Raw genomic sequence first — 27,183 nt, forward strand, 5'->3', positions numbered from 1 at the left:
GGGGGGGGGGGGGGGGGGGGGGGGGGGGGGGGGGGGGGGGGGGGGGGGGGGGGCAAAAGACCCTGAGGGAGCTGACATACTGCATGTGGTGTTTGCATAGGCATATGATCTCCATTAACAACACTTACCACATCAGGAGAACAACTTAAACACAAGGATGTTTTAGTTCTACAAGGACATCAACGCGGTTCAGGGACATCTGGCAGCTTTACCGTGTGGCCTCTGAATAGAAAAGAGCTGATCTAGGTCAGATCATCTTATACTATACTTGTCTATTAATCACACAGATCTGTGTTTCACAGCAGAGATAACCACGGACATGCTGGGGTAGAGGAAAACGTTGTTTATACATTACCCTTGATGTCTGATGACAGTGACAGAGAAAGAAAAAAACCTCGCCCAAATGAAATTGGCAAAGACAAGAAAAGCTCTTTAGCATGATGTTTACCCAAGCAGAAAAGGACACTAAATGATGTTTTCCTTCCCTAGAAAAATGGAAAAAGTCTAACTGTAGCCTGACACTCTGGACTCTAAACTGTAAACAACATCCATTACTTCTAGTTACAGAGAATTGCAACAGTTTCTCATGCTCATCATGCTCAAGGATTACGTTTTTATCCCATAAATCTGAGCGCTTTAAATGGGTGAGGTTTATAACATAATTATAAATATTCCTCAGCTCCATGACATAAGTTGAACACACAACTGTAAAAGCCTAACCTAGCCCCACATCCTTTGAAAATAGAAAACATGTTCAGAAGAGCTTGCGAAAGGGAAGTCTGCTTATTCTTCTACGGACAAAAAGTATATAGAAATGAGCCATACTAATGCTTAATAGAGACACCTAATGCACTTATCTCATACTGAATGCACTGCTGTGTTAAAAGATGCAGATCAAGTTAGAATCTGTCAAATGTGCCACTCCCCGTCTGACGTCCAAACCCGAATCACCTCCATAACGATGATGCTATTATCTGGAATCAGAGGGAGCCTCGAAGCTTCTGCAGCCCGATAGCTCTTTATCTAGGATGGGGCAGCAACCACCGTGACAACTGAGAATTTTAATCTCGCAGGGGAAGAATGTTGCAGGACGTTTCGCTCAGACGTGGCTTTCCATCACATGCATACAGGCTGCTGACTGACTGCAGCAAAGTCTGCAGTGACAGCGGCCTTCCTAAAAGTCAGCACTTATGCTGCCTTGGACGAGCTGATGGGACTCCACACTTCCTTTGTGGTTACCAAGGGCCTTTCAAGCATCGCTACTTTGGGGTGTCAAAAATAACAAGCTATCGTACTGCCTAAATGAGCGATAGATAGGACAAGAGAGGAAACCACAGAGTCGATTGGGTTAAGTGTAAAGCGGAGGCCTGCTTTAGAGTCAGCGTTCCCAGACCCAGCTTTATCTTTCTATGAGATCGGACAACAGTACTATATGGTAAACGACACTTTCCTAAGACTCATAAATTGCAGTCAAGTCCAGAAAGACTACAGACTGTCTGCTTAGTTGTTACAATAGTTATCTAAGCTGTGGTCACCCATGGATCTTTGTTTCCCCAATTAGAGCAGCTTCTCCATACATTGCTCAGACAGTAATCCCACTGGTTAGGCCAACATTACGTAGGGATTTGGCAGCTTTGTGTCTGACTGACAATTAGAGCTAATACTAATCCATTTTATAGCACTTGGACAGCTGGTGGAGAACAACACTGTTTGATATCATTGTTGCAGCTTGTATTGGCTACTGAGCAACACATTTGCAAGCTACTTATTAGTCTGTTTTGTATCTATTTTTAGGGTTGTCACACATAGGCTTAACATTTTTATTAAAGCTTTCATCTCTATTAAACTGATATAAAAATAACACAAAATCTTAAATGTTTGGTTTTCAGGCATCCGCCTTTGGCATTCCTGCATGCATGGCAGTCAGATCTGTATCCTGCTTTCAACAATCCTACGATTGTCGCTGTCTCAGTAATCTGAGCATCTGCTGAGCACCTGAGACAGCCCGATTTGAAACCTAACTGAGGGGTTTGTGCTGCTCTTCATCACCATACCACTTGTGAAACGAATGCTGGGTAAAACTTTAACTAATATGTCCCCTTCCACTGAAAGATTCCCTAGGAGGAAATATGCACGTTCCTAAAAAGCTTTTGGCTGCTTTGAGTTACATGGTTTGTATAGGATCCAAATTTGGACTCAGCAGTTTCTCATGTGATAATGGTGGGTGTGGTGACAGAGCATGTCATAAAAGGCAGACAGACAGACTTGCCAGGCTCATGAAGACCAGATAACTGAATGACAAATTGGCAATCCAGTTCTGCTTTTTTCTGCAGCACTGTGCATCATTGTCAATGTGAACATTCAAGGTTTCTGAAACCGAAACTTTCTTTGTTGGTGTTGTCATTAGTTAGGTGCCACAAAGGGCAGGTGCCACCAAGTTTTGCCACAACTGACAGGCTAAAAAAGTAATTTACAAAACTCATTGTAGTCTGCAGACTAGTCCACAGCTGTCTGCATGTTCACAGAAATTAGGCTATGTCAAACAGGAGGCACAATCTACATTTAAAGCAGTGAGTGAATAGTCAGAAATGAGCATGGCTGGGAGGCTTCAATGGTAGTTATCAGGCTCAGTTGAGGGCCTGGGGTACAGCCAAGATCTCACAAGCATGCAGCTGCCCACTTACCATAAACACAAAAGACCAGCATGGCTATGCATGGCAGCCAAGGAGGCCTACGTTTTAAAGCAGGCTTGCTGTTTAATTATCTACTACATAATCACTTGCACTGTATACATTTGTCCAGAACAAGAGCTTTGTTGAGCTCTGTAATAGAGGCTTTCAACACACCTGTCCAAGTTGGAGAGAAATGTTGTCCACTTGAATTCTAAATCTCACAAAAGTCTCTTAATTACAAAGGGCCGGAGACACATCCCTCTACCTCCACAGCAGAATAACATTGCATTTTAATAGATCCAAATCAGAACAAGTCACATCCAGTGGATACTGCTTTATTAACTTTCAATCAAAATTAAGAATGAAGGGGAAAGAGCACTCTTGAGTTTTACATGCAAGAATGTATCCATCCCCCACACTGCATTTCCACTGACCATATAGCCTCTACATGAAACAATAGATAAGCAAGGGAACAACATTTTTTTCCAGAGAAGTGTTTGATCAACGTCATAACAGTGGCATTACAATATACAGAGCCTTAAAATTGTGTCTAAATATTTTTAGTGATACGGAAAGGAAAGGGGAATCATCTGCAAGTTCTGATAGGCAGCCTCTTTTGTACTTGAGCTAAAACAGTTTATTTTTTTCAGATGAGCTTGCCAGCCCTCCAGGTGGATGGCTCTCAGTTTCAGAGGAAAAGGCCCTGAAAACTGAGCTTGTCCAAGTAACCAGCACAAACAGTTCCTTAAACCCCTTTTCCAAAATCCCTCATGAAAGGGAAATGAGTCTGGCAAAGAAACTGGTGTGACGGGAGCTCATAGAATGTTACACGCAGGCTACAGAGCAAACAGGATTTTGAACTCAACAGAAAGGCCACAAGCTACTGGTGATGAAATATAAAATGTACATGCTCAAAAAGTTAAATGATGCATCTGTACTTTAACAGAAAGTCTCCTATTTTGTCTTTTTAACTTATACTTAATGCAGATTCAAGCCAATTATGAACTTCAGCAGTCATTATCATGGCCATGGGAAACTGTGGAGTTCAGATTTAACAAGCTCTTGTGTTTATGATCCCACCGAGGACTTCAGAATCTGTTGGATTGTATGTCAGTCTTCATACCTGAGGGGAAGGTTGCTAGATAAAGATAAAACAACCACATTCCACTGCAACAGCACAAACAAGAAAGAGGGTCTGAGAAACAGCCAAATGACATGGCCACCAAAGTGACACTTAGAAACACATGCACCCAGTGACTGTAAAATTTATTAGCAAGGTCTTCTGCATTTGCCACTGACCTATCTTGCCATGTGTGACATGGCATCATTGAAAACCCAGTGTGAGATCAGAGTGTTTGCACTTCAAAGCCAGCCAAATCACATAAAATACTTTTGATCCCAGGAAGGTACTTATCTCTTTGCAGGCTTCATGGAACACTTGGTCACTCTGACAACTAATCTGATTGAGTTTACACTTACTGTCAGATATCAACCAAGCCTAGAATACTTCATTCACAAGGTGAATGGATGATACTGACATGAGAACCGGTGGTTCCCAAGGCTTATTTTAAGACTTTGCATACCGGTATGTATGATGCATATCTTTAAGCTTCACATAAACGTTTTACTTGTTTTATTAACCTTCCCTTTGACATTTTTGTCACATTATGTCTTTAATAATCTACTGAATGGCAAAACAGACATAATACAAAGTAGAAAGAAAATCAGTTCAAGCTAACTTTACATTTATGCAAGTAATACCCCAGACAAGATAGAAAAGACATAGCTGGCAGTAAAGTTACACATGAGGAAAACTTGCTAAGCTAACTAATTGGAGCAATGTTTAGCTTCCACAAAGAAGACGGTTTCACTTCACTTTACTCGCTTCTAATTAAATCTGTCAGCATAAAAATCACCACTCATGCGAATTAAATACTTTCAAAACAAAAGGAGTATCACACTATATGAACTCGTTCACTACAGTTCCTCAGTTAAAGTTAGCTAGCACAGAAACTTATTATTTGACCCAAAACTACCACTCACAAGCATCACGGTGAGCGACTCGGATCTCCACCAACGTCGGGCAGCTGGTTAGTTTCGCTGGACCATGTTGAGTTTTGTTTTTTAGCAGAACTACAGAAAGAGGCGTCAGGCAGGAATAAAAGCGAGCAGGTCACCTCACGTCCTGCTTCAGGCAGCTCCTACAAACTACAACATTGCCCCAGTGCACTACTGTCCAAGATTGCACGCTAATGAGCCTGTGACAACATACACGAGCAATACCACTTTTGACAGGGGAGAGGGGTGTCGGAGAGAACTTATTTGTACCACTAACTCATTCAGTTTTACATTGATTATATGCGTTATGTGCCTTGTTTAATGTTTGTGTCCAATCCAGCTAAAGCTTGCGGTGGTAGAAAGTAATATATTAATCTCTGTAAGACTCTGTGTAACACTGCTGCCCCTGCGCCTGTAACTTTTGGTCGGATCCACCCTCCAGTAATGAAAAGTAATCACAGTTTGGAGCTGTGCATATAGACACCGCACTTTCACAATATACAGAGGTGTAATATAATAACTTGCCAGCTGTGTGTCCCTTAAAGAGACAGATAGCAGGAGAAAAAGACAGATGTGTGATTTATATACTTTATACATGATTTATATATATTATTTATATTATTTACCTTCTGATCACTTACAATCGCTCCACCACAGAGATATTTGTCCTCTTATTCCTCAGATTTTGTTTTTCATTAGAATTTTTTTTGCAGGCCTGCAAATGTATGAAATGTTTGACTTCTTTTCTAGTAATAATCATATTGCAACCCATCTACTTTCAAAGGTTGGGGACCACTTCTAGTACAGCTTGTTCACATATAATATCTGTGTGTTTGTTTTACTTTCTATGGGTTTAGACACTGTGCGTACATTGTGAGCCAGAGTGAAAATCCTTGAATGTCTGGAAATGTATATAAGCCAGTTGTATTTATGACAACTACTGCCTAAAAATAAACAGGATATTATTGTAACGTTGCTAAAAGCTGCACCAGTATAAAGATCAACAAATATATTTTATCATTCCTATCCTAGCACATCATATGCAGTAAGTTCATTTATTTTGAGGTGCCTGAAGTTAACACATTGGGCGTCAGAAGGGTGGGGAGCTGAATCTCACCCCTGGCAGACACTATTGTTAATCAAGGAGTAACATCTGTTGTGTGCCACTAATCTCCCCCAGACTGTTCTCCTCGTTTTTTGACCGTCTGCCTTTTGTGTGAAAGGGCACCAAGGACTTGTCTCCAGTATGTAGGCCAGAGCGTGGGGGTGACAAGTTGTTTTTACCAAATCTCTTTAAGCAGCAATTTTGGAAGATTATATAACGTGGCAAACTGTATGCTGCATGTTGTGTTTTGTAGACCTAAAAGGCACAGATGACTCTTTAGGAAACAGATGATCAAACACACAGTATAGAAGCAGGAGTCCTGTAATTCAACAAGTTTGGCAGTGTGTTGTGACTGTCAAAGCCATAGGGGGCAGTATCCACCAATCATAGTGCAACAAGATTGAAGTGAAGCGCAATAGCTTCTATAGGTTTAAGAAAAAATAAGCCTTGATTTTGGTGTTTTTAGTCATTTCTCTTTGTAACTGTAGCTAGCAAATTGTTAACAGTAAATAGGAAGTGAGCTTCCAACTCCCAGTACTGAGACCCCATACAGAATGCTGTATACCATCTGTGGTTCACACTGGCTGCAGACAGATGGCCAAAGGACTCCTGTTACAGGAGCCATCCCCTTTTCAACTTTAATGAACAGTTAATCCATCCCTAACAAAATCCCCTATTTTATGATTTAAGATTCACTCATTTGTTTCCATTCATACTTTTAAACAAATGCAGCTTAAACATTAAACTGTTCAAGCTGCACCACAAATTAGCCACAAAGCTGAATTAGGAGTACACCTACTCTATGAGTAGTATTTGAGTGTGTTTGTCATTCCTAGAATTCACAAGCTTTCTATCAGTGAGCACAAATCCCCAATACATAGTCGATCCCCAATTCAAAAAGTATAGTTTGTCCAAGAGGGTGACACTTGAGTAAAAGAAAAACACTGACACCATTTGTCAAAATGCAGAAGAACGTCCATTTACAAATTGATTATGCAGCTTGTTGCTGAAACTATTCTCTGACATTATTCAATGGGGATACTGTAACTACAGTCAAAACACAAAGAGAGCATATGGCTTTCACAGAACCCCATCTGAATGTCACTGTTTCTCATCTATCCCGCTAATCCGCGCCTGTAATGTTTATAGCCAAGTTAATTGAGCTGGCACATCTCAGTGGGTTTGGAGAGCCCCCTCTTAGGGGGTCTAAAGCAACATTTTTGCCAAAGCATACACATTGCTAAGACCTCCACAGCATCTGAAAGAGGTGCAGCTGTTCTTCCAGTAATGGTTCATGAGAGACTGTGTGAGTGAGGTATTTAAATACAGAGCCGTGGAGCTCAGAACAGTTTTATTTTCAATCCTTATGTGATTAAATGACAAAGTAAATTAACTAATAATCCTAGATCAGTCTACCTTTTACAAATTAAATATTGTAGTAAAACATCTATGATATTTGGTGAGGTAGAGCGGCCTTAAGTCTATGCCTGAGTTAATGATAAAGTAATCAGTATTATATTTAGATATTGACAGTGGTGGAAGTATACACATTTTTGAAGTAGCAGTACCACAGTGAAAACACTCAACTACATAAAAGTCCTGCATTCAAAATGTTACATAAGTACAGTATTAAAAGCAAAATATTTTAAAAGTAAAATTGCCCCTTTCAGAGTATTACATTATTATGTATATTATATTATTGGATTATTACTATTGATACAATAGCCAGTATAGGCAGCCTTTTAATATTGTAGGTCAAGCTGGAGCCAATTTGACCCACCTTATATACTGTTCAATATCTATGTTAATCTATAACAAGGATAAAGACAGTAATAAAAGAGGTGTTCTAATCATTTACTTAAAGCAGCAATACAACTTTGTAAAACTACTTCAATACAAGTAAAAGTTCCTGCATTCAGAATCTTATTTAACTATTATTATGTAAAGAGACTTAACATTTCAAATGTAAAAGAAAATGGCCCCGGTGTGCAGTGTATTATTACATATTATATTAGTTGGTCAAATCAAATCGTCACTACTTTTACGGTTAGGTAGTTAAATCTATAACACATTATATTGTATAACCTTTTTGTTCACCGTTTTTTATATGACATAAATACATAGCAGCAAAAAGTACAAAATGGAAAATGGATATTAATGTAAGTAGTATAAAATGGACATGATCAAGTGAAGTTCCAGTACTTTACATTAGAGAATATACTTAGTTTCCATCTCTGGCCACTGAAGATGTTTACCTAAGATGCCCTAACAGATTTCAAGAGCTCTTATTCCCCACCCCCATTGTAGGAAACACAGAGCACATTATGTTGAGGACAGTGGTTGGTCTTCATGGTCTAGTGTGAGTAACAGATTTATTAAGGAACAGTTGCTCTGGAGTCAGTCAGTTGCTTTGCATTTACTCAATAAAAACAAAGACATTATTTTACTGCTACAGCAAGTATCTCTCTGTTTAACATTTCAAGTATAGTGTGTAACATCTGTTTTTGTACCACTTTGTTCACATTTTGCAGTTTTATGTATTTAATCCTTTCAGTCATGTTGAAAGCTAGATATTTATACAATATAGAATTTGTACTGTTAGCAGTGCAAGATGTAACTTGAGATTTACCACCAAATCCACTACTGAAATGTATACCACTTGTGGAAAACGTCTGTAAACATATAACATTTGTTTTTACATTTTACATGTTTGTCCTAATAAGTGCTCTCATATTGATATATAAAACCCCATGAAATAAAACAACCTCAGTTGACAATGTCTGGAGTGACTAATACTGAGTAGTCTGCACAGTTTTTGGGGATCCCTCTCCTTGAGAATGCTCCCTCTCCTTCTCCATGTGCGCCTGCACCGACCTCCACAGTGCCCGGATGTTCCCCTCACCAAAACCTGTCGCCCCTCTTCGCTCTATCAGCTCGAGGAAGAAGGTGTCCTCTGCAAAGATGGGCTTAGTGAACACCTGGAGAAGGTATCTGGAAACAGACGACAACAAGGCAAGGACACTTGGTTGGTCTTCTGTAAACATGTTGACTTGATCCCTACACTACAAATAATTTCAACAGGAGATGTATCACAACTTATAGAGAAATAACCTTTGTTTTCTTATCTTTTCTTTCATAACTATTTTTGAAAACATATCCTGGTGTTTTCTGTACATATTCCAAGTTACATAAATGGGTATTTACTGTACTGTAAGGTCAAATATGAACATCCCACCATTTTAACAGTTGCTAACAATGTACTTTCCAGGACAATAGTAGATGGGCAGAAAACCACCAAGAGAAAGTTTTCTCTTTTAGAAAGACTGGTACAGAGGCTAACTACAAAAGGGGGCAAGATCACAGCTCTCACCTTCCATTTTCACTAGATGCTGTCTGTGATGAGGTATCCTGGTGCAGGTCTGTGTCCAGGAGAATGCCATGCTGGGCCAGCATCTGGGGGTTGTGTCCTGCCTCCTCTATCTCCTGCTGTTTTCCCACCTGTCAAAGCACACAGGATAGGTAAAGAGTTGATAACCACGGTACAAATGACACATTTGCAAATATGTCCAGAATGTGTTATAGCCCACTATCTAATGTAATAAAAGAGCCACAGAAACATCTTTGTTAAAAGACTATACATTTTAGCCACATAAGAAAAATCACACAGAAAGTCATAGAAACAGACTGTTCATTATAATTTTTCTGTTCTTCTGTTAAAAACTAAAAAATCCTCAAACCCCTGATGTCTTCTGGTAAAGAGCAGGGTGCTGAACAGGTCCACTTTTATGGAAAGGTCTTTGGTGCCTGGTGATTCACTATAAATTGGGACTGTGTGTGTAAATTCACAAGCCAGCGCATTTCTGCAATTTCACTATTTAAAGACAATCTGATTTGTGTTTCTGTAATGAACATTTTATCAAACATACAGTACTAGAATACCCTTTCCAACTTGTTGAATAAAATGTGGTCAGTATTTGTGTATTTGTTGTCTGTGCGGTCAGTCAAACCTCTGTGTAGTAGGCAGGAGGAGGGGAGAAAAACTGGACACCAGCTTCAGCCATCGCATGTGCAGTAGAAACAATGTTTTTTGTGTACAGCCCAATGTGCTGGATCCCTGGGGTCCTGTGCTTCTCCAAGAAAGTGTCAACCTGATTCCTGCCTGAAATAAGTGCAAGCAGACAGTGACACAAGAGTTGTAATATCACCAATTACGGCAGAAATGAAAAACTTGAAACATGGGAGTGATTGCTGTTACCTTGTTCAGGCAGTGATTCTGCAATGACAAACTTGCAGTCAGGCTCTTTTTTGTCCACAGAGGGGAGAATGATGCCTGCTTTGCTGCACTTCCAATACTCCATGGCAGTAAGACGTAGTCCAATGCCGTCCTGGTTTACGACAAAACCTTCGTCCACATCTTCATTACTACTCAGAAGAAGAGTCATTTTTATTACTGACATCAACTTGAACAAAATTGACATTACAACTGTAAATATCTTGCAAAGTCAATAGTTTCTCACCCATCAATGAAAAACCTCTGAAAACCAAAGGCCTTCTCATACCACCTCATGACCTGGTGGGTTGTTTTCCTGGGACAGGCATAAGTTATGTGATCAAAATGTGTGATTGGACAAGACACGTCTTCTTCCAAGCAGAAGTCCTTTTCAATGACATTAAACCCAGGCAAGAAGCTTCCCTCATATTGTGTCCTGTCAATGAGTGTGTGGCACACATTTCCCACAATAGATTTAACCACAGAGTAGGTGACAAGACCACCCTCATCCCTAACTGTGGTGGGAGGCACCAGGAAATTGCAGCCCAGATGGTGAAGAGCCTTGAATGACCTTTCCACATCTTCCACCTCGAAACACACGTTGCTTACAGTATCCACGGAGTAATGTTGGCTGACATCGTAAAGGCATTTCATAAATTGATCCTGGTTGTATTTCCCCACTTTGACCCGATGTGGATCAGGTGAATAATTGTCTGTGATTCCCTGTAGCTCTTCATTCACGACGAAAACTGCCGCTCCTTTTCTGAAAGCCAGCTGCCTGGACCTGTCGGTTAGTCTGGTAGCAAACAAACTAAACTTGAATTTAGAGACAAGGTCATTGGCAATTTTCTCCGCGTTAGAAACGTGGAGCGAAATGTGGTGCAACCGGCTCAAGAAAGCTGCCATGTTTGGATGTGACGTTTTGGCAAAAGGCGGGTCCAAACCCCAACCAACCCCTGCCTTTTAATCACTGTGACAACCATGTGATGTTCAGTTAGGCTAAAGGCTATATAATCATGTATAAATGTATAATTTGTGTGCTTATTAGAATATCGCAAGCATATAGCGTCAACATCTTTAAATAACCAGTGTCATCACCTAGAGGTCAGTAAAAGGTGATTCATAACCGACCAAAAACATTTGTAAAGAACAGCATGCATTTATGTTTTCCATGAAACCCTGTTTTTATTTATTTTCTTATATCATTTCTATCGATTTTAGTGTGTACAAAATAAATTCATTTGAAGAGCTTACACATTTCATCCTTTTTTTCTTTATTTTTTTTTCTTTATTTTTTTTTTTACAACTTCTGCGTAATGTTTTATTTATAAAGTCAAACGACATAGTTTTATCCCACAATCATGGTGATTAGCAAAACTTCTAGCGTGTCTGGGTACATAAAGTCTAATGAATTTGCATTGTAATGACCCTTTCAGCACCTTGATATAAAATCTTCTCACGTGAATTTTCATTCATAGGGGTGTTGTGATATTTTCTATAGACAGTGAAGGCAACACGGTTCTTCCATTTTAACCAATCGGATTGAGCGCTGAGCCAGATGATTGGTGACGAGGGCTAGCCAGCGTTTATTTTGGCACTGCTACTCATTTGTCTCAATGTAGCCGCCATTAAACAACACGGAGGCAATGTAAAACATGGAGTGTCGCTGAATTATACCATGATTCAAAGAAAACAGAGGCTTTGCCAAGGTGTGGTTTATTCTGCGAGAGGTTAATGAGTCCATAAAGGTAAACATGTGACAGTCCAAAGGGGTCGAAATAACTCGGATTGGGAAAGCTTTGACGGAACAGGAGGAGGGGGGTCTGTACAAGAAGGGTTTGTTGTGGTTTTCAGAAGCTCTTGAGAAACGAGCGCAGCCGCAAAACGGTAAGAGTTTGACATATTTTTCTTCAAATATTCCGGATAATTATATGATTGTAACGTTACGTCCGGTTAAATTTGCACAGTTAGCGAACATTTAACCGGCTATGTATGCTAGGTGGTTAGCTTGCCAGCTAGCAAGCTATCACTAAACACTGAAACATTATTACATAGTAATGCAATAAAGCCACCCGTCATGTGAATCAAACCCAGCCTGCTCTATACTGTTACTGATAATGAACAGCTGGCAGGCAATTATGGTCTTTTAATCACACAACAGTCTCCGGCTGCTAATGTCATTGAGCATGCCCGACCAGATGTAAGTTAGTTTACAAACTACAGGAAGACATAACTACCCTAAAATCTCTTAATTTATGAATCTGAAAAACAAACTAACATAATATTTATTGACCTTAAAGTTGATCAACAAATCTTTTGTGTATGCCTCACATCTAACTAGATTTATCACCACAGTTTGACCAGTCAAAGTAATCCACAATGACGGAACAGAGGATAAAGTGGGTCTGTGATTACTGCACCTATGAAAACTGGTCATCTGCAATCAAGTGCACTATGTGCCGGGCACAGAGGTCGACGGGTCCCATCATCACGGAGGAACCTTACAAGAACAGCCCTGATCTGGACCCCAGCCTGGAGTGGGACCCTCCCAGAACTGAGAGTGGCAGTAGCCTCCTCATCTGCCCTGATTCAAGTGCTAGGCCAAGAGTGAGGTCAGCCAGCATGGCTGAGATTGCCAATAAGTGGTCCTGTCAGATATGCACCTACCTGAACTGGCCTCGGGCCATACGCTGCACACAGTGCCTATGTCAGCGCCCGAGGACCAGCAGCCCCACCGAGTCCCCCCAGACATCAGGCTCCAATGCAGGCTGCCGCCCTGCTCTCCACTCCCCCGTGGATACCTGTGAGGAGTACAATGACAGAAACAGACTTAACACCCATCAGCAGCGCTGGACATGCGCAGCATGCACTTACCAGAACTGGCCCAAAACTACAAAGTGTGTTGTGTGTGACCACCCCAAGCCCAACAATCAGGAAGCTATAGAGCTGGCCGAACCTTCTGAGCCAACACCTGTGATCAATGAGCAGGACAGGGCTTGGTGGAAGGGCAGTTGCAGTGGAGGACAGGGCCAAAGAAGATCCCCTCCTATGCCCAAGAGGGAAGACCGTGTCAAAATGGACTTCCAGAGGATAGAGCTTGCAGCTGGAGCCATGAGCAGCAAAGATGAGCAAGAGGTCGACTTCAAGAAGCTAAAGCAGATTAGAAACCGAATGAGAAAAACAGACTGGCTGTTCCTCAATGCATGTGCTGGTGAGTTTTATTTACATTTTACATGTAGTTCCTACAAGGGCTAAAGCGATTAAGTCATTAGTTGATCCACAGAAACATTTATCAACAACAATTTTGATAATCTATTAAGCCATTTGTAACATCTTATCCCAGCTTCTCAAATAAAAGCATATGCTCCTTTTCTCTGTTTTATATCATTGTAAATGATATATATTTGGGGGTTTTAGACTGTTGGTTGGACAAAACAAGCAATTTAAAGGCATCACCTGGGGCTCTGGGATCTTTTGATGAACATTTTGGCATTATCGGTAAATAAAAAAATGGATTACTCAATAAAAATAATTCATAGATGCAGCTTTAATTTTTATATTCTTTGCTTGTAGTGTGCCCCTCTGCGTGCATTCCATAGTAATGATTACAAATAGTACCTATTGGGCTCTCATTATGTGTGCAAATACTCTCCTCAGTGACTACCCTGAATAGTCTTAGTGGTACAAAGAATCCATACTCTTGTCCCATTTTTTTCCCTCCCTTGTAACAACACTTCTATTGTCACACCAGCTTTTTGTTTCCTTCCATGATGTCATGCGCAGTAATGACAAAGTGAAGTGCTGCAGTCAGAGGCAACTGTTTTGATTGTTTTTGTCCCAGTGGCGTAAGTTAGTTTCCGCTTAGTTCTGTTTTATTACGGTGCAGATGGTGCCTCACCCTGCAAAGGCCAAGGCTGTGGAGTAGTGTGATCCACTTGATGTTTTATTAATGACTGACAACATGTTTTGTTGTTTGGTCTCCAAATATTATAGTACAGGACTTTTGCAAAAACATGGACTTGGCAAGCTCAGTGAGAAGGGTTTAATTTCACACAGTAGTGCTTTAAGGTGGAAAATATCCGCTGTAGTGAGATGATACTCAGCACTATGATGCTGAATGGCAGCATAATAAAGATGTGCAACTGAACGGCTAGTAGGAATTTGATCCATCCCATCACTGAACCCCTAGCTGGCCTTGCGGTGCCACTGAGAGTGTCTTTGACAGACTGAGAGGGTGTGAGTGCTTCCCAGCCGGCGGGGATGAATGGGCCGTCTGGGCAGCGCAGTGAGAGTGGAGCCTGTAGGCCAGAGACTCTTCTGGCTCGCAGTCAACAGACCCAATAAACAGTGGTGCTTATGTGCTGAGCAGGGGCCACTAGGAGGCAAGAATAGCCTTGACAAGACATGAACACCAGTCTGCAAAAAAAGAGAGGGGAAAAAAAGCATGAAGTCAACACATGATCAGCGTTCTCCTGACCTTTCCCTGATTACCCTCTCCACCCTGTTGTTGTGGAATAGAAAACATTACTCTCAGATCACAGGGAGACGTGTACCTGATATAGACATTTTCAGCCTTTTTAATTCTGAATACAGCTGACTTATTTCAGTTCTGTTGCTTGTGTTACAGTTGGGCTCTTCAAAGTGTTATGTCAATGGAGGAAGTTCCTGAGTCGAGCAGCACATTATGGCCAAGCTAAGCACTTCCTCAGGTCTCACAGCTTGATCTCACTTTGCTCTACCGTTTCCCCACATGTTGTTTCAGTGCTCTGTATTTGATCTCATTGATTCTACTTTCCCACAGAAGGAAGCAGACTCTGTTTGTGCAAAATTGTTCTTTTGTTTCACTAAAAGACTTTAACTGGTGAGTCTTGCAGTTGCAGATAATATTTGTCTGTATAAACATATTATGTGCATAGCTGAATGTTGCTCTTTCGGATGTTGTGTACAATTTAAATGAATTGGTGTAGTTATAAAACACATTGTGGAAGAGCTCTGTGTGTTTGCCTTCAAGCATTGGAAATTATCTTGTTGATCAGCTGGAAAAAAACTAAAATAGTAATGTCAGTTTGTAGAATTTGTGGTCACAAATATTAACTCTTCATGGTGCTCTAAAGTTGATTAGTTCAAACAACGTCACATTGTCTGTCCAGATGGCCACTGTGTCATATTACAGTAGGTTATTGTGGTCCTTCCGTGACTTGGTCGAGAGACATGTCAGCCTGTGCGTTAAACCCTCGAGCGATGTAGAGCGATTTTTGAGACTGAGAACTGTCATTCAAACAGCGTCTTAGAAACATTTGGAACACTTTGTTGTCATGCCCCCCTACCCCACATTTGCCTTTTCACTCTCACTGTCCAAAAATATTTTTAGTTTAAAAAAACGTACAACAAATTGCTTTTTTGAGTGAGTAATTCCACCATTCCTTTGGGAGGTTTTGCCTTTATTAGCTAGGACAGTATAGAAGCAGACAGGAAACAAGGAAAGAGAGAGAGAGGGGTGTGACGTTAAACACAGCGCCTTGGCTAGAATTTAACTGTGGACATGTGTTTATGTGGTATGTGCCACAGAATGCACACTCAGTGCACACTCTGTTAGGAAGAACACACTGTGTGCTTTCGCTACTTTACAAAGGACCAAATGGAGGGGGGGAAACAAAGTGACACTGGCTGACTAAACTATCTTTTTTATTTTCAACGATGTGTTTCAGTGTAAGGCCTTCATCGGGGGGGGGGGGGGGGGGGGGGGGGGGGGGGTGGTTATGCAGCATGCTCAACTTAATGTTGACACTTTTTTGATGGGAATGCTCTTCATATGAAGAGTGGAATTGGTTTCATCATGACCTACATTCATACACTGCTAAACAGGTCACCATATTCTTAACTTTTTTAAGAGCATGGCAGTAGCTAGATGGCAGCCAAAATAATTTTTCATCTATTTATGTTTGTGTTTGTGATTGTGTGTATGCAAACTATCATCCATCATGTGTAAAAGGAGACTAGGTGTTCTTGGCATGTTCCAGTTCAGGTTCTGTCAAGGTAACTGTCCTTGAGAGAACCTCTTCGTGTAAGGCAGGCTTTTAAAAAAAAAAAAAAATTAGCTTGTTCTTCAGTGTGCTAGCTAGCTACAGTTCCTTTCCCTCATAACAGATGTTGACACTATTAGGTCCAAAGGAGGGGGAGGATGCTAATCTGCACAGACGGTCCTCTGTCTGACACAGCTCTGATAGCTCTGCATTATAAGCTACACTGCTCTGTCTGTTATGCTATGTAGTAGCCTGGCAGTGTGACAACTGTTCTCACAGTGGGTTAGCTAGTAGCTACATCTAGAGGTCATCTGTACAGTGGATTGATGTCAAGAGCTTGAGACCTCTGTTCACTCTGAATTCTCTTTGTGTTGAAGTCTTTTCCTCTCGTTGAATTTGTTATGTAAATTCTTCCCCAATTAGAATATTAATTGGTTGTGACTAAGAACATTCAGCAGTGCAGTCTGATGGTATATTTCTGTAGTTCTTTCACTGGACATAGCAAGCTGTCTATTACAAGCAAGGACGTGGGGTTGGAACTGCACCAGAAGCCAGCCTAATCCATTTACAAAGAATAGGCCTGTTTTAAAAGGATTCCCATGTCTTTCTACATGAATTCATTTTCTTTGCAGATGTGTTTGAACAAGAAACACTGGTATTTGGCAGAGTCAGGGCGTCTGCAGGGTCTTAAAAATTATTAAAAGGTAATAAACTAATTTTGCAAAAATTAAGGCCATTAAAAAGTCCTAATCGCAATTTTACAAGGACTTTGTATGCTAAAAGTGTTGGTGAATTTATTTATTTATATTGTATAGGCATATATACTAGATGGGCAGAGCTTAGCGATTGTGGGATTCTTCTTCAGAGGTATTTCACTTCCATACGCCCCTAAAAATGGATACATGCAAACCGAAAAAATTATTTACACACAATGTGTGAGTAGAGACTACAAACTACCTTAGTCTTCCACCACCCCACATTATTGTTGTTGTTGTTGTTGTTGTTGTTATACATTATCTAACTTGAACCAACTAAAACACAGAATTACACAGGGTTACACATAATTTGCAGTAATGTTGCGCACATAAACGTCATAGCCTACATAAGCCAATGTATTTTTTGCAGAAACATAGAACACAGGACATAGAAAACAGTAGGGTGTATATTGCAACTGAGGAAATTGGTGAATGCCTCTATTTTAGGTGACGAAACATCCTGTTTACACATTGGCAATAAAATGTGATAAATAAATTTCCTTTTACAAATATGCCACAATGCACCTTTTTAAGGTGTGTGACCAACTTACACGGTTACAGCTCAAAGTGGCCCGGTGGTCTTAAAACATATTGAAAAGGTCTTAAAAGGTAGTGAATTTTATTGTATACCCTGCATAGTAGATTCACATACACTCAGATGCAGTTTTATAAGGTACACATAGCTAAAACTAATAGCACCCTTATACAACAGCCCAGCAATACATACTACCTAAAGGTCATAGTGTTTAGTTTTTGTTGAAATGGTTTTATAGAGCTGTTTATTCAACTTTATAGCCAATTTTGAATTTGTACTTTGTAGTGCTGTTCTGAGTGAGTGTATTGTGATATACTGTGACGTGTTTCTAATATTTAGTTGTCCCTCATTGCTATAAATGACACGCCAAAAGAACTGACAACTGAGTGTGTATGACAGCATGGCATGGGTTTGTATACACGCTTACAGTTGAGTTGTGAAAGCTATTGTAAATTGTTTTTCTGAACCGCAATGTTCCCTCTTCTTTAAACATAGATTGTAAACAATGTAGATGTGTGTCACCTCCTTCTCACTTCAGTAGCCTGTGTACGTGAATTTCCTGAAAAGCAACAGCACCAGTATATTGAGGCACTGGTGTGTTTTTTACATTTCAGTGCTAACATTTGTTTCCTATTTTCTGACCTTCCTTCCTCCTCTTTCCTGCCCCTGCTGCAGGCGTGGTGGAAGGAGACTTGGCGGCAGTAGAAGCCTACAAGTCATCCGGTGGTGACATTGCCCGGCAGCTCACTGCTGACGAGGTGCCGCTCCTCAACCGGTCCTCTGCGTTTGATGTAGGCTTCACCCTGGTCCACCTCGCCATCCGCTTCCAGAGGCAGGACATGCTGGCCATCTTGCTTACAGAGGTAAGCATCCTCATAGATTTTGTTTGTCTTTGACACCCCGCTGGAAATACAGCGTCTTTGAGTAAGTGGACCCAAAAATGTACTACATATTTATTTAGCAGGTTATCTCGTGATTAAACCCTCTCTACACACATATCTGCGCATGAATAAACCAAGCAGCAGAATCAGTAGTGAGTGAAAATAATAGGTTATCGTTTGACTTCCTTTAAAAGAGTGCATTCCACAAATTCTTAACAATCAAATTGTTTATATCACACAAGAAAAGAAGAATTATTCCTGTAATTTTGATGCCATTCTGTACTTCTTCTTGTCAACCACGTCAGTCTGTAATTGTTCTGCACCAGAGTAGGCGATATATAGCAGATGCCCGTAATGCCTATAATTACAGCAGAAGTGCACTTTGAGGATTAGGTGGAGGATTAGCCTGGCTGCAGTCCCGTCACTGGTTCCTAATGGATGCGATGCCACAGAGCTGATGTAGCTTGCAAGGAGGGCAAGCAACGATTAGGAAAGGCACAGAGGGCTGCACTGTGAACCAAGTTGTGGAGGTTAGAAGAGAAAGATGACCTCTCTATTGTGTATGGTGGAATTTTGATCCTCAGTGTATATTGTGTGTGTGTGTGGACACTCACTCACTTGCTTTATTAGGCACACCATATATATGAATGAGGGTAGACTTAGGGTGTTAGTTATCAACGTTACTAAATAACATTTACCTTCATTTGATAGCATTTATTGCAGGGTTGGTGTATTACTCGGCATTCTTTTTTATTTAGGTGTTCTTAATAAACTGGCAGCTGAGTGTATATAAATAAGAAGGCTGAAGAATTATTATTTTATATATTATGGATTATCTCAAAACAAAAATGTATTGTGAAATAGTTCTCATATGAAGGCACGATAAATAAACAATTTCTTGTCCAAATGAATGATAACAAATTAAATTTGACTGAAATCGCTCATATTGTGAGATCTTAAAGATCTATTTGAGAGCATATATTTTGGGGGGAAATTAAAGGATTTACTTTCTATTGAAACACACTATTGCCTAACTTTTAATAAATAAATGCATGAAACAGGCCATGACACCTGTTTGTATTCATTGTTTTTAAATCAAAGCATCTGATCTGATCTATATCGGTGTATTTACCTCGAACTTCCAATAAAGCTGTGTGTGTATGTGTGTTTAGGTGAGCCAGCAGGCAGCTAAGTGCATCCCCTCCATGGTGTGTCCCGAGCTAACGGAGCAGATCCGCAGGGAGATTGCAGCCTCGCTACATCAACGCAAAGGAGACTTCGCCTGTTACTTCCTTACTGACCTAGTCACATTCACCCTGCCTGCAGGTACCCACGATATCTTGATGATCGCATCACTTTGGTTATTGGACTTCCTTGCTTATGTGTAATCTAACACCTGTATCCCTAGTTTAAATTTATTGGCCTCTCTTGACAGAATAATTTTTTTCAGTAGCCTCAATAATTGCCTCAAATTAAACAACATCCTCCCCAAAAAACAGTCTTAACATTCGTCTTTTTAAGGTCTTTAGGTGAAGCTTAACATTGAATACTGCAGGCTGCATTTACTCTGAAAAGGTAGAACGGAAAAAATAATCTGTAGAAGTTTCTTCCAACAGTGTAAATGTACAGCATTTCAGTGTGTGATCTTGAATGTTTTTTACCCTCACTATAGAATTGGAGGAATGACCACTAGCCTTGTTTTGCAGCATTGCTCAGAGAAACAGTAACTCGGTGCCGTGTCCCTGTGGCGTAATGTTGTCAGTCAAATGACATGCACTTTGCTTTACTGAGCTAAGTTGTATTCTGATTCAGAGCCGCCAGTGTTGCCGGAATGAAAGATTATGCAGGCTTCACTGATAAATCTTAAATTTTTTTCCCCCCGTTATGCCAAGTATTTCTTTGCAGACTGAATTTGGCCTGAGGCCAGCTACAGGACGCCCTCCCTCTGTTTCTGTCTCTCTGTCTTTCAGACAAAGCCAGTGCCATTCACTATTGAGCCAGAGAATAGCCACCAGTGTTCTGGCTTTGTGTGTGCACAGTTCAATACACAGAGAAAACACAACATGCTGTACAGAGCTTGTGTTTACAGTATGCCATTGACAAAATGTCAGCCAATGAATGGAATCGCAAAGAACATCCCCTCTGTGTGTCATTACTGTAGCATTTCTGTTGCCCTCGGCACTGTGTACCATTAGCTTATAATGAGCATGAAAACACAATATCTTTCCCGTGTTTGTCTTTGCAGATATAGAGGACTTACCGCCTGCTGTCCAAGAGAAGCTGTTTGATGAGGTGTTGGATCGAGATGTGCAGAAAGGTACCCAAGATTGATTCATGTTTGTCTGGTTTCTGCAGGTATCCCCTGTCTGCATTCATTTTAAGTCCAATCACGTGGGTTAATGCTGCATTTTGGACTACTCATAACTCGAAAATATTCAACCTACTTCTAGTAAAAAGTACAATGGAACGCCACTCAAAGTCAGAGTTCCTACTTGTAAACTCGGAGCAATTCCATCTACCCTGACTTCATGAAGAAGCAGTGGCTGCACCCATGGAAAATAATACTCACCGTTACACATTTCCACTAGTGAATTCTGACCTCCAGCTTTGATTGGAGCGCAGCATTAGACCTGATGGGTTTTACCTGTGATTCATCATTTGACTGTGCTGTGGAAGGGACTAAATCTGCTCACCACCACCTATTTTATCTTCTATACCCCCTTTAATTACCTTAATTGAGCTCACTGGTTTCCCTCCCAGACACTTCACCAATGACACGCTCCCAGGACTGCCCTCTGGGTGCGTGTATGTTTGTGTGAATGCTTGTGAACATACATGTGTGTTTGTTTGTTGCACTGAAAGTATCAGAGGATTCTTGTGACCTATTTAAGCCTCCATAAACTAGGTTACTGGGGAGAAAATGCTGAAATGCATGTTATGTGACACACCATTTGTTTCTATAACATCTAGCTGCAGCGGTTGCATATCTGAAACACTCAACACACAGTCTATGCATCCCATGCTGAGTTTAAGAGATTAAGGACTTTTCAGTTAGTCCCTTTTTTAATTCTGGTTGTTCTATAAAAACCCAGCTTTATTTGTTCAGCTTAGGGGGGAAAATGCTACATTTGTTTTAAACATTTTTCTCATCTAAAAAGTTTAAACCATCCTCCTGTCCCTCTTGGGAAAGTTCCCCCTTGTTTTTACTACAAAAGTTTGATGAAGATGGGCGTGGAGCATAGCTTGATGGAGTCTATCCTGCTGTTAGTGCCCTCACCCAACACTGGTGCATTTTATCTGTCCATGTAAAGAGTTGGAAGAGGAATCTCCTGTCATCAACTGGTCTCTGGAGCTGGGCACACGCCTGGACAGTCGTCTGTACGCCTTGTGGAACCGCACGGCCGGAGACTGTCTGTTGGACTCTGTTCTACAGGCCACCTGGGGCATCTACGACAAGGACTCTGTTCTCCGCAAGACCCTCCATGACAGTCTGCATGATTGCTCCCATTGGTGAGACACCCAACCCTACACAGAGTCCCTATGGTCAAACATTTGTCGGACTAGAAATGTAGCTGTAATTGTAAGTAATATGCAAAATGCTACCGATATTTCATTTCATCAATAAGCATGTCCTGAAAAAGGTTTTCCTGGTTGTCAGTGCTGTTGTGCCGTGCTGGCAGTTGAGCGGTTTTAATAATTTGAATTGGAGGCTTAGTGTAGAAGCATTTCCTCAGGATATTTTCATACTTCCATCACGCAGTCAAATACAAGATGTTTGATTACTTAGTAAAGGTGAGACATGAAAGTTGAGGTTGTGCTTTTAGTGGGTATTGCAGTAGGAATGTGGATAATTTTGTTATGTATGGGTAGGTTTCTTTAGACTTAAAAAAACTTCAGTCATCTAAATTCAGTGTTTAAGTGTCTTTTTCTTTGCAGTTTTTTTTTCTGTATGTTTTGTACTACTTCCTGTTAGAAAATCTGGTTGTTGAGATACACTGTAAAAGGATAAATAAACTGGTGCATATAAATAAATTACTGCTATATAAGCAAGGTGACGGTAGTTAAAAATTTGCTTTACAGAAACTATTCAAAAAAGTCTTATGTCCATTTTTAAAATTTTTGTTTTTTAGGTTTTACACACGCTGGAAGGAGTGGGAGTCGTGGTACTCCCAGAGTTTTGGTTTGCATTTCTCTCTGAGAGAGGAGCAGTGGCAGGAGGACTGGGCGTTCATCCTGTCTTTGGCCAGCCAGGTAATTATGAGGTTCTCTCTGGTTTTTATGCACTTCCTTCCTCTAATTCACTTTCGATCGAAAGACAGAACATGCTGTGGTCAGTTTGTAGAGGATGTGTGAGCTTCTCGTAAATGTGTTACGAGGGGCTAGAAGTTGTGAGGAACAGGAAAATACTAAGGAAATAATACTTAGAAATATATAAATTGATGCATTGTCACAGGCAAAATGGCGGGTTTATGACTAAAAAAAGTTTAGGTTTTTGGAAATTCAGATGTCATATGGCACCCAGTTAATTATTTGACTGTGACTTGTTTTTAGAAGATCATTAAACTGCTTGGCAGACATTTTGAAATGCAGGAAGTTTATCTCCTCTGTTATCCTTATTTGTTCAGAAAGAACAAACTGTGTACTGTCTCCTTTTTGGTTTTACAGACGGACACACCATGCTGTTTAAAGGCAGATTTTTCTTATATACATTTCTACATTCAGTATTTCTCACCAAAACGCATTGTGTGAATTCTTTAGGCTTAACACACATGCTTGTTTTCTCTTTAAACTTACATTGTTTACATTGGTCAGCCAGTCAGTGAGATAGCTTGGCTGGCATGCACTATGCATTTGCATTACTGTCCTCTGCAGTCGGCAGCAGTGTGATCACTTCACCTGCACTCTTATGTACGTACTGTACACCTTGTTTGTGTGTTAGTACCAACTTATCAAACATTGATGATTGAGCCCCACCAGCGGTCCAAAACTCCACCTGGTACATTTGCCTTGCTGTAAGATCAGAGCAGCTGTGGTCGGGTTTTGGATTTCAGTGTGGATATTAATTTACATTTGTGGCATGTGCTTTCACTGCAATTTGAAAGAGCCACCACCTTAGAGTGACATTCTTAAACATGTTATTAAATGGACAGACTTGCAGCCCAGTTAAACTTCCTTTTGAAACAACACCAAGTTCAGTTTGCTTTGCAACATACTGAACGGCATGATCTAAATAAACAACGAAATCACTGCGAGGTAGAAGCGCCAAAAATGGACGGCAGGTTGTAACTGCACAGATCGTCCACTGTCAACACACACACTCATGAATACACAAAATGGTGAAATCAATTTAATATTGTCTCTATCAGCTTTGTCTTATCTTAGTGCTTTTGGAGTATTGCTTATTAAATCTCATACCGATAAAATAAATTGGTTTGAGTTACACTAAGTAAATAGGAACAGCAGCTGGAACAGTAGCACTGTGGCAGGTGGATTGTGTGTGAATTACCGGGAGGACATAAGCAATTATTATAGACCCTAAGATTGAGTTGTAGATTGACAGATTGCTCATCTGCTGGGCTGGCGTGCCTGCTGAAGCAGCACTCCTTCCCAACACGTGACCTTAGGATTACATGCATTTAGCTCAGAGAGCCACTCCACCGGCAGTATAAACAAACAGCAAAAGCTAACATGTGATAACCTCATCTGAGGCTTTGAGAGTGATGGATGACTTTGAAGACCCCTTTTTAAACATGAAATGTCATTGTAGCTGTGGTATATTTAAAAGCAGATATGCAGCCTGCTTTCTGCTTATATACATAGTACAACTGAGAAATGAGAAGGAGAGAGAGGCTGGCATGCAGATATACTCAGAGCTGCTTGTGTTGTAAGTTCACAGTGTGCAGGACACTCTGTTTTGTAATATGATCACTGTACTAGCCAGACTCAGCCTCCTCACTATTTTTAGTCGTATTGATTATGTACAATGGGGGGGTGTCTATATGATTACAATTACTGCTTGATGTGTAATTTATTTGTTTCTCTTTTTCCCTCCACTCAGCCCGGGGCCAGCCTGGAGCAGACCCACATTTTTGTTCTCGCACACATTCTTCGCAGACCGATCATAGTCTACGGAGTGAAATACTACAAAAGTTTCCGTGGGGAAACGTTAGGATACACTCGTTTTCAAGGTGAGGCAGCATTTGGATGAACCTGTGAGAGTATTTTATATAAGGACTGTGCTAATACTTCTCTTTTTACCTCTTGTGGCATCTAGCTTGGTTTAATTTGATGTTCACAAACCTAGCTGGGAACAGGTTTCATTTGAAGTACTTTCTACTGAAAAAATCCCCATGAGACCTGTGACCTCCATTGTGTTTAGAGATATCTTGTCTGACTAGTGCAAATAAAATCAAAAACTATCTGCATAGCTAGATAAAACTGGAGGTCACATTATTTCTTTCTTTCTTTCTTTCTGTAGCTAGCTATATATACACACACACACACACACACACACACACACACACACACACACACACACACACACACACACACACGTCAGAAATTTAGCTGAAAGCTGAGGTTGTATATCAAAACTAGAGAGAGCCGGGGTGCATAGTTGCTATGTAACAGACTATCTTTACCTCAGTCTGTTGTACTGCCTGTAATTTTGATAAATAAGATAACCTGATGACTCAGTACACATCCATTCAAACCAGTATGATGTCTGGCAGGTCATCATAACCACAGAATAACAATAGATCTAGAACTGGAGCCATAGCACTAGTTTGCATTGCACGCTAAGTGTCTGGTGATTTTTAGTGTGTGTTTGGAGCAGGAAGTAGGCCTGACAGAAGCTAGAGGGGGTGGGGGTGACTCCAGAAGAAGCACGGCACCAGGCTGCACCACAGAGCCGCTCTCTGCCCACAATGGGTTAGTTGTTTTCAGTCGGCTGAAACGCAGCCACATCTGATGTCAGGTCAGATTTGAGATGGGGCTTGGCCCTGAATGACTCACACACACACACACACACACACACACACACACACACTAATGTAATTTCAGTGTACAGCTGCAGGGCCTGCTCCTCCCAAGTGGCTCGAGCATTGTGGCGTGTACAGCAGCTCCCAGCCGGCCTGACTCGCTTTGCATGTGGGTGTTGTATGTTTAGGTGTGTACCTGCCCCTGTTATGGGAGCAGAGCTTCTGCTGGAAGAGCCCCATCGCCCTGGGCTACACACGTGGCCACTTCTCAGCCCTGGTGGCCATGGAGAACGACGGCTATGACAATCGTGGTGCGGGCGCCAACCTCAATACGGACGACGATGTCATGGTGACTTTCTTGCCACTGGTGGACAGCGAGAGGAAGCTGCTGCACATTCACTTTCTGTCTGCCCAAGAGGTAGGGGGGTGTGTGTGTGTGTGTGACACTTTATGGTGTCAGATTACCACAAATAGCTTCCAGTATTCGGCTGTGTAGTGGATGTTATGACTGTAGTGTCACATCTTAAATATGTCCCATTTTTGTTCCGCAAAAAGTAACCGCTTGTTTTGTCTGTGACTCAGATGGGCAACGAGGAGCAGCAGGAGAAGCTGCTGAGGGAATGGCTGGACTGCTGCGTCACAGAAGGAGGCATGCTGGCGGCCATGCAGAAGAGCTCCCGCCGCCGAAACCACCCCCTGGTCACCCAGATGGTGGAGAAGTGGTTGGACAGATACCGCCAGACCCACCCATGTGCCTCTCTGTCTGACGGCGAGGAAGAGGAGGACGAAGACGAGTGAGTGTGAGGGGAGGTAGAGAAAGAAAATAGCTCTTAATGATGAGACTGGACACTGTAGGCCCCTGGAGAGGACCTTACTATCTACATTTCTTTTTTTTTTTCCTTTCTCCAAAATGTAAATCTTAAACTTGTAATAATGCATGTGTTCTGTGAGCTCTGTGGTAGAAAAAAACAGCACCAACAAACAGAAACCTGATTACTGCTCCTATGAAAGCACATCAAGTCCACTTAGTTTGCCTTCCTATACCCAGATTTCTCCTTATTTGTTATCAAAGTAATTATCTCGACCTGAGAGAAACACTAGGATATATAGGAAAATATACTGTATTTAAGGTAATCCTGACAGGGCACTAGATGAGAAATTTCAGTTACAGAATTGCCTGACAGAAATTTTGCTTAAAACTGAGAGGATGCTAATCCTTGTGTGTATGTTAAGATTTAAAGAGCACCTGTTTTCCCTGATTGCTGATCCCTCTGCGAACCCCAACCGATGCTGGATTTATTTATTTGTTTAGGAGAGTTAGTGCGCGGAGGCGATACCTTTTTGTTCTGCCCCGTTTTATCTGTGTTCCGTTTGATCCGTTCAGTCTTGAAGTATTTTATTTTGCACAGATTATACCTACATTCTGTGAGGGGAGGGGGGGAAATAGGACGTGCAAGTTTACTGACATTTTTACGTGTGATTTAGAAGCTCATTGTCATATTGGGGGGGGGGGGAGAACCAAACACTCTGCCTCTTTCTATAGAGTGCATTATAATTAAATTTGACTCACTTGCATCCTCTTTGTTTCCGTTTGTGTGTCTTCAAATTTCTCATGCTTGTGATTTGTATTAGTAAGATTGACTGTTTTTGACTTGCTAGTTTTCTATTGCAAAACACACTGGGTTGGGAATGTTTTAAAAATTTGATTTGCCTGTTCAATAGGACACAATCAATGCTCATATCAATCTAAATATAGTCCAGATCACTGTAGGATGGACACCTCTAGAGTGCGAAGTAGAAGCCTGTTGTTGTTTGTTTATTTATTTATTTTTTTAAGAAAATCATATCTGTATTTCTGCCATCGTGAGCGTCCTGTGATTCAAAACCACAAAGGGGCGATGAAA

General features: G+C 41.0%; 3 protein-coding genes across 4 annotated transcripts in view; 1 reads left to right on the top strand and 2 right to left on the bottom strand.

Annotated features, from left to right (window-relative positions):
- fam53b (family with sequence similarity 53 member B) overlaps window positions 1-4,908 on the bottom strand; it is a 15,697-nt gene extending 10,789 nt beyond the window's left edge. The window contains exon 1 of the mRNA XM_046069336.1: window positions 4,716-4,908. The gene's annotated coding sequence lies outside the window, so the exon portion shown is untranslated. The remainder of the gene's footprint in view (window positions 1-4,715) is intronic.
- A 3,282-nt stretch (window positions 4,909-8,190) lies between these two features.
- Window positions 8,191-11,049, bottom strand: hpdl (4-hydroxyphenylpyruvate dioxygenase-like). The gene is made up of 5 exons (XM_046068932.1): window positions 10,353-11,049; window positions 10,091-10,257; window positions 9,843-9,994; window positions 9,206-9,333; window positions 8,191-8,826 (listed from the first exon to the last, which is right to left on the bottom strand). The coding sequence occupies exons 1-5, from the start codon at window positions 11,009-11,011 to the stop codon at window positions 8,625-8,627; spliced, it is 1,308 nt and encodes a 435-aa protein (XP_045924888.1). The 5' UTR covers window positions 11,012-11,049; the 3' UTR covers window positions 8,191-8,624.
- A 643-nt stretch (window positions 11,050-11,692) lies between these two features.
- zranb1a (zinc finger, RAN-binding domain containing 1a) lies at window positions 11,693-27,073 on the top strand. 2 transcript variants are annotated; one of them, XM_046068065.1, is made up of 10 exons: window positions 11,693-11,992; window positions 12,447-13,316; window positions 18,094-18,281; window positions 19,472-19,625; window positions 20,545-20,616; window positions 21,611-21,809; window positions 22,430-22,550; window positions 24,358-24,487; window positions 25,468-25,697; window positions 25,862-27,073. In XM_046068065.1, the coding sequence occupies exons 2-10, from the start codon at window positions 12,485-12,487 to the stop codon at window positions 26,075-26,077; spliced, it is 2,142 nt and encodes a 713-aa protein (XP_045924021.1). In that variant the 5' UTR covers window positions 11,693-11,992; window positions 12,447-12,484; the 3' UTR covers window positions 26,078-27,073. The 2 variants fall into 2 exon arrangements, with proteins under 2 accessions (XP_045924021.1, XP_045924020.1); XM_046068064.1 differs by having other exon boundaries at window positions 11,694-11,992; window positions 12,461-13,316.
- Window positions 27,074-27,183: the final 110 nt, after the last annotated feature.

The sequence above is a fragment of the Micropterus dolomieu genome, linkage group LG14 (assembly GCF_021292245.1).
Source record: "Micropterus dolomieu isolate WLL.071019.BEF.003 ecotype Adirondacks linkage group LG14, ASM2129224v1, whole genome shotgun sequence".
Lineage (NCBI taxonomy): Eukaryota > Metazoa > Chordata > Actinopteri > Centrarchiformes > Centrarchidae > Micropterus > Micropterus dolomieu.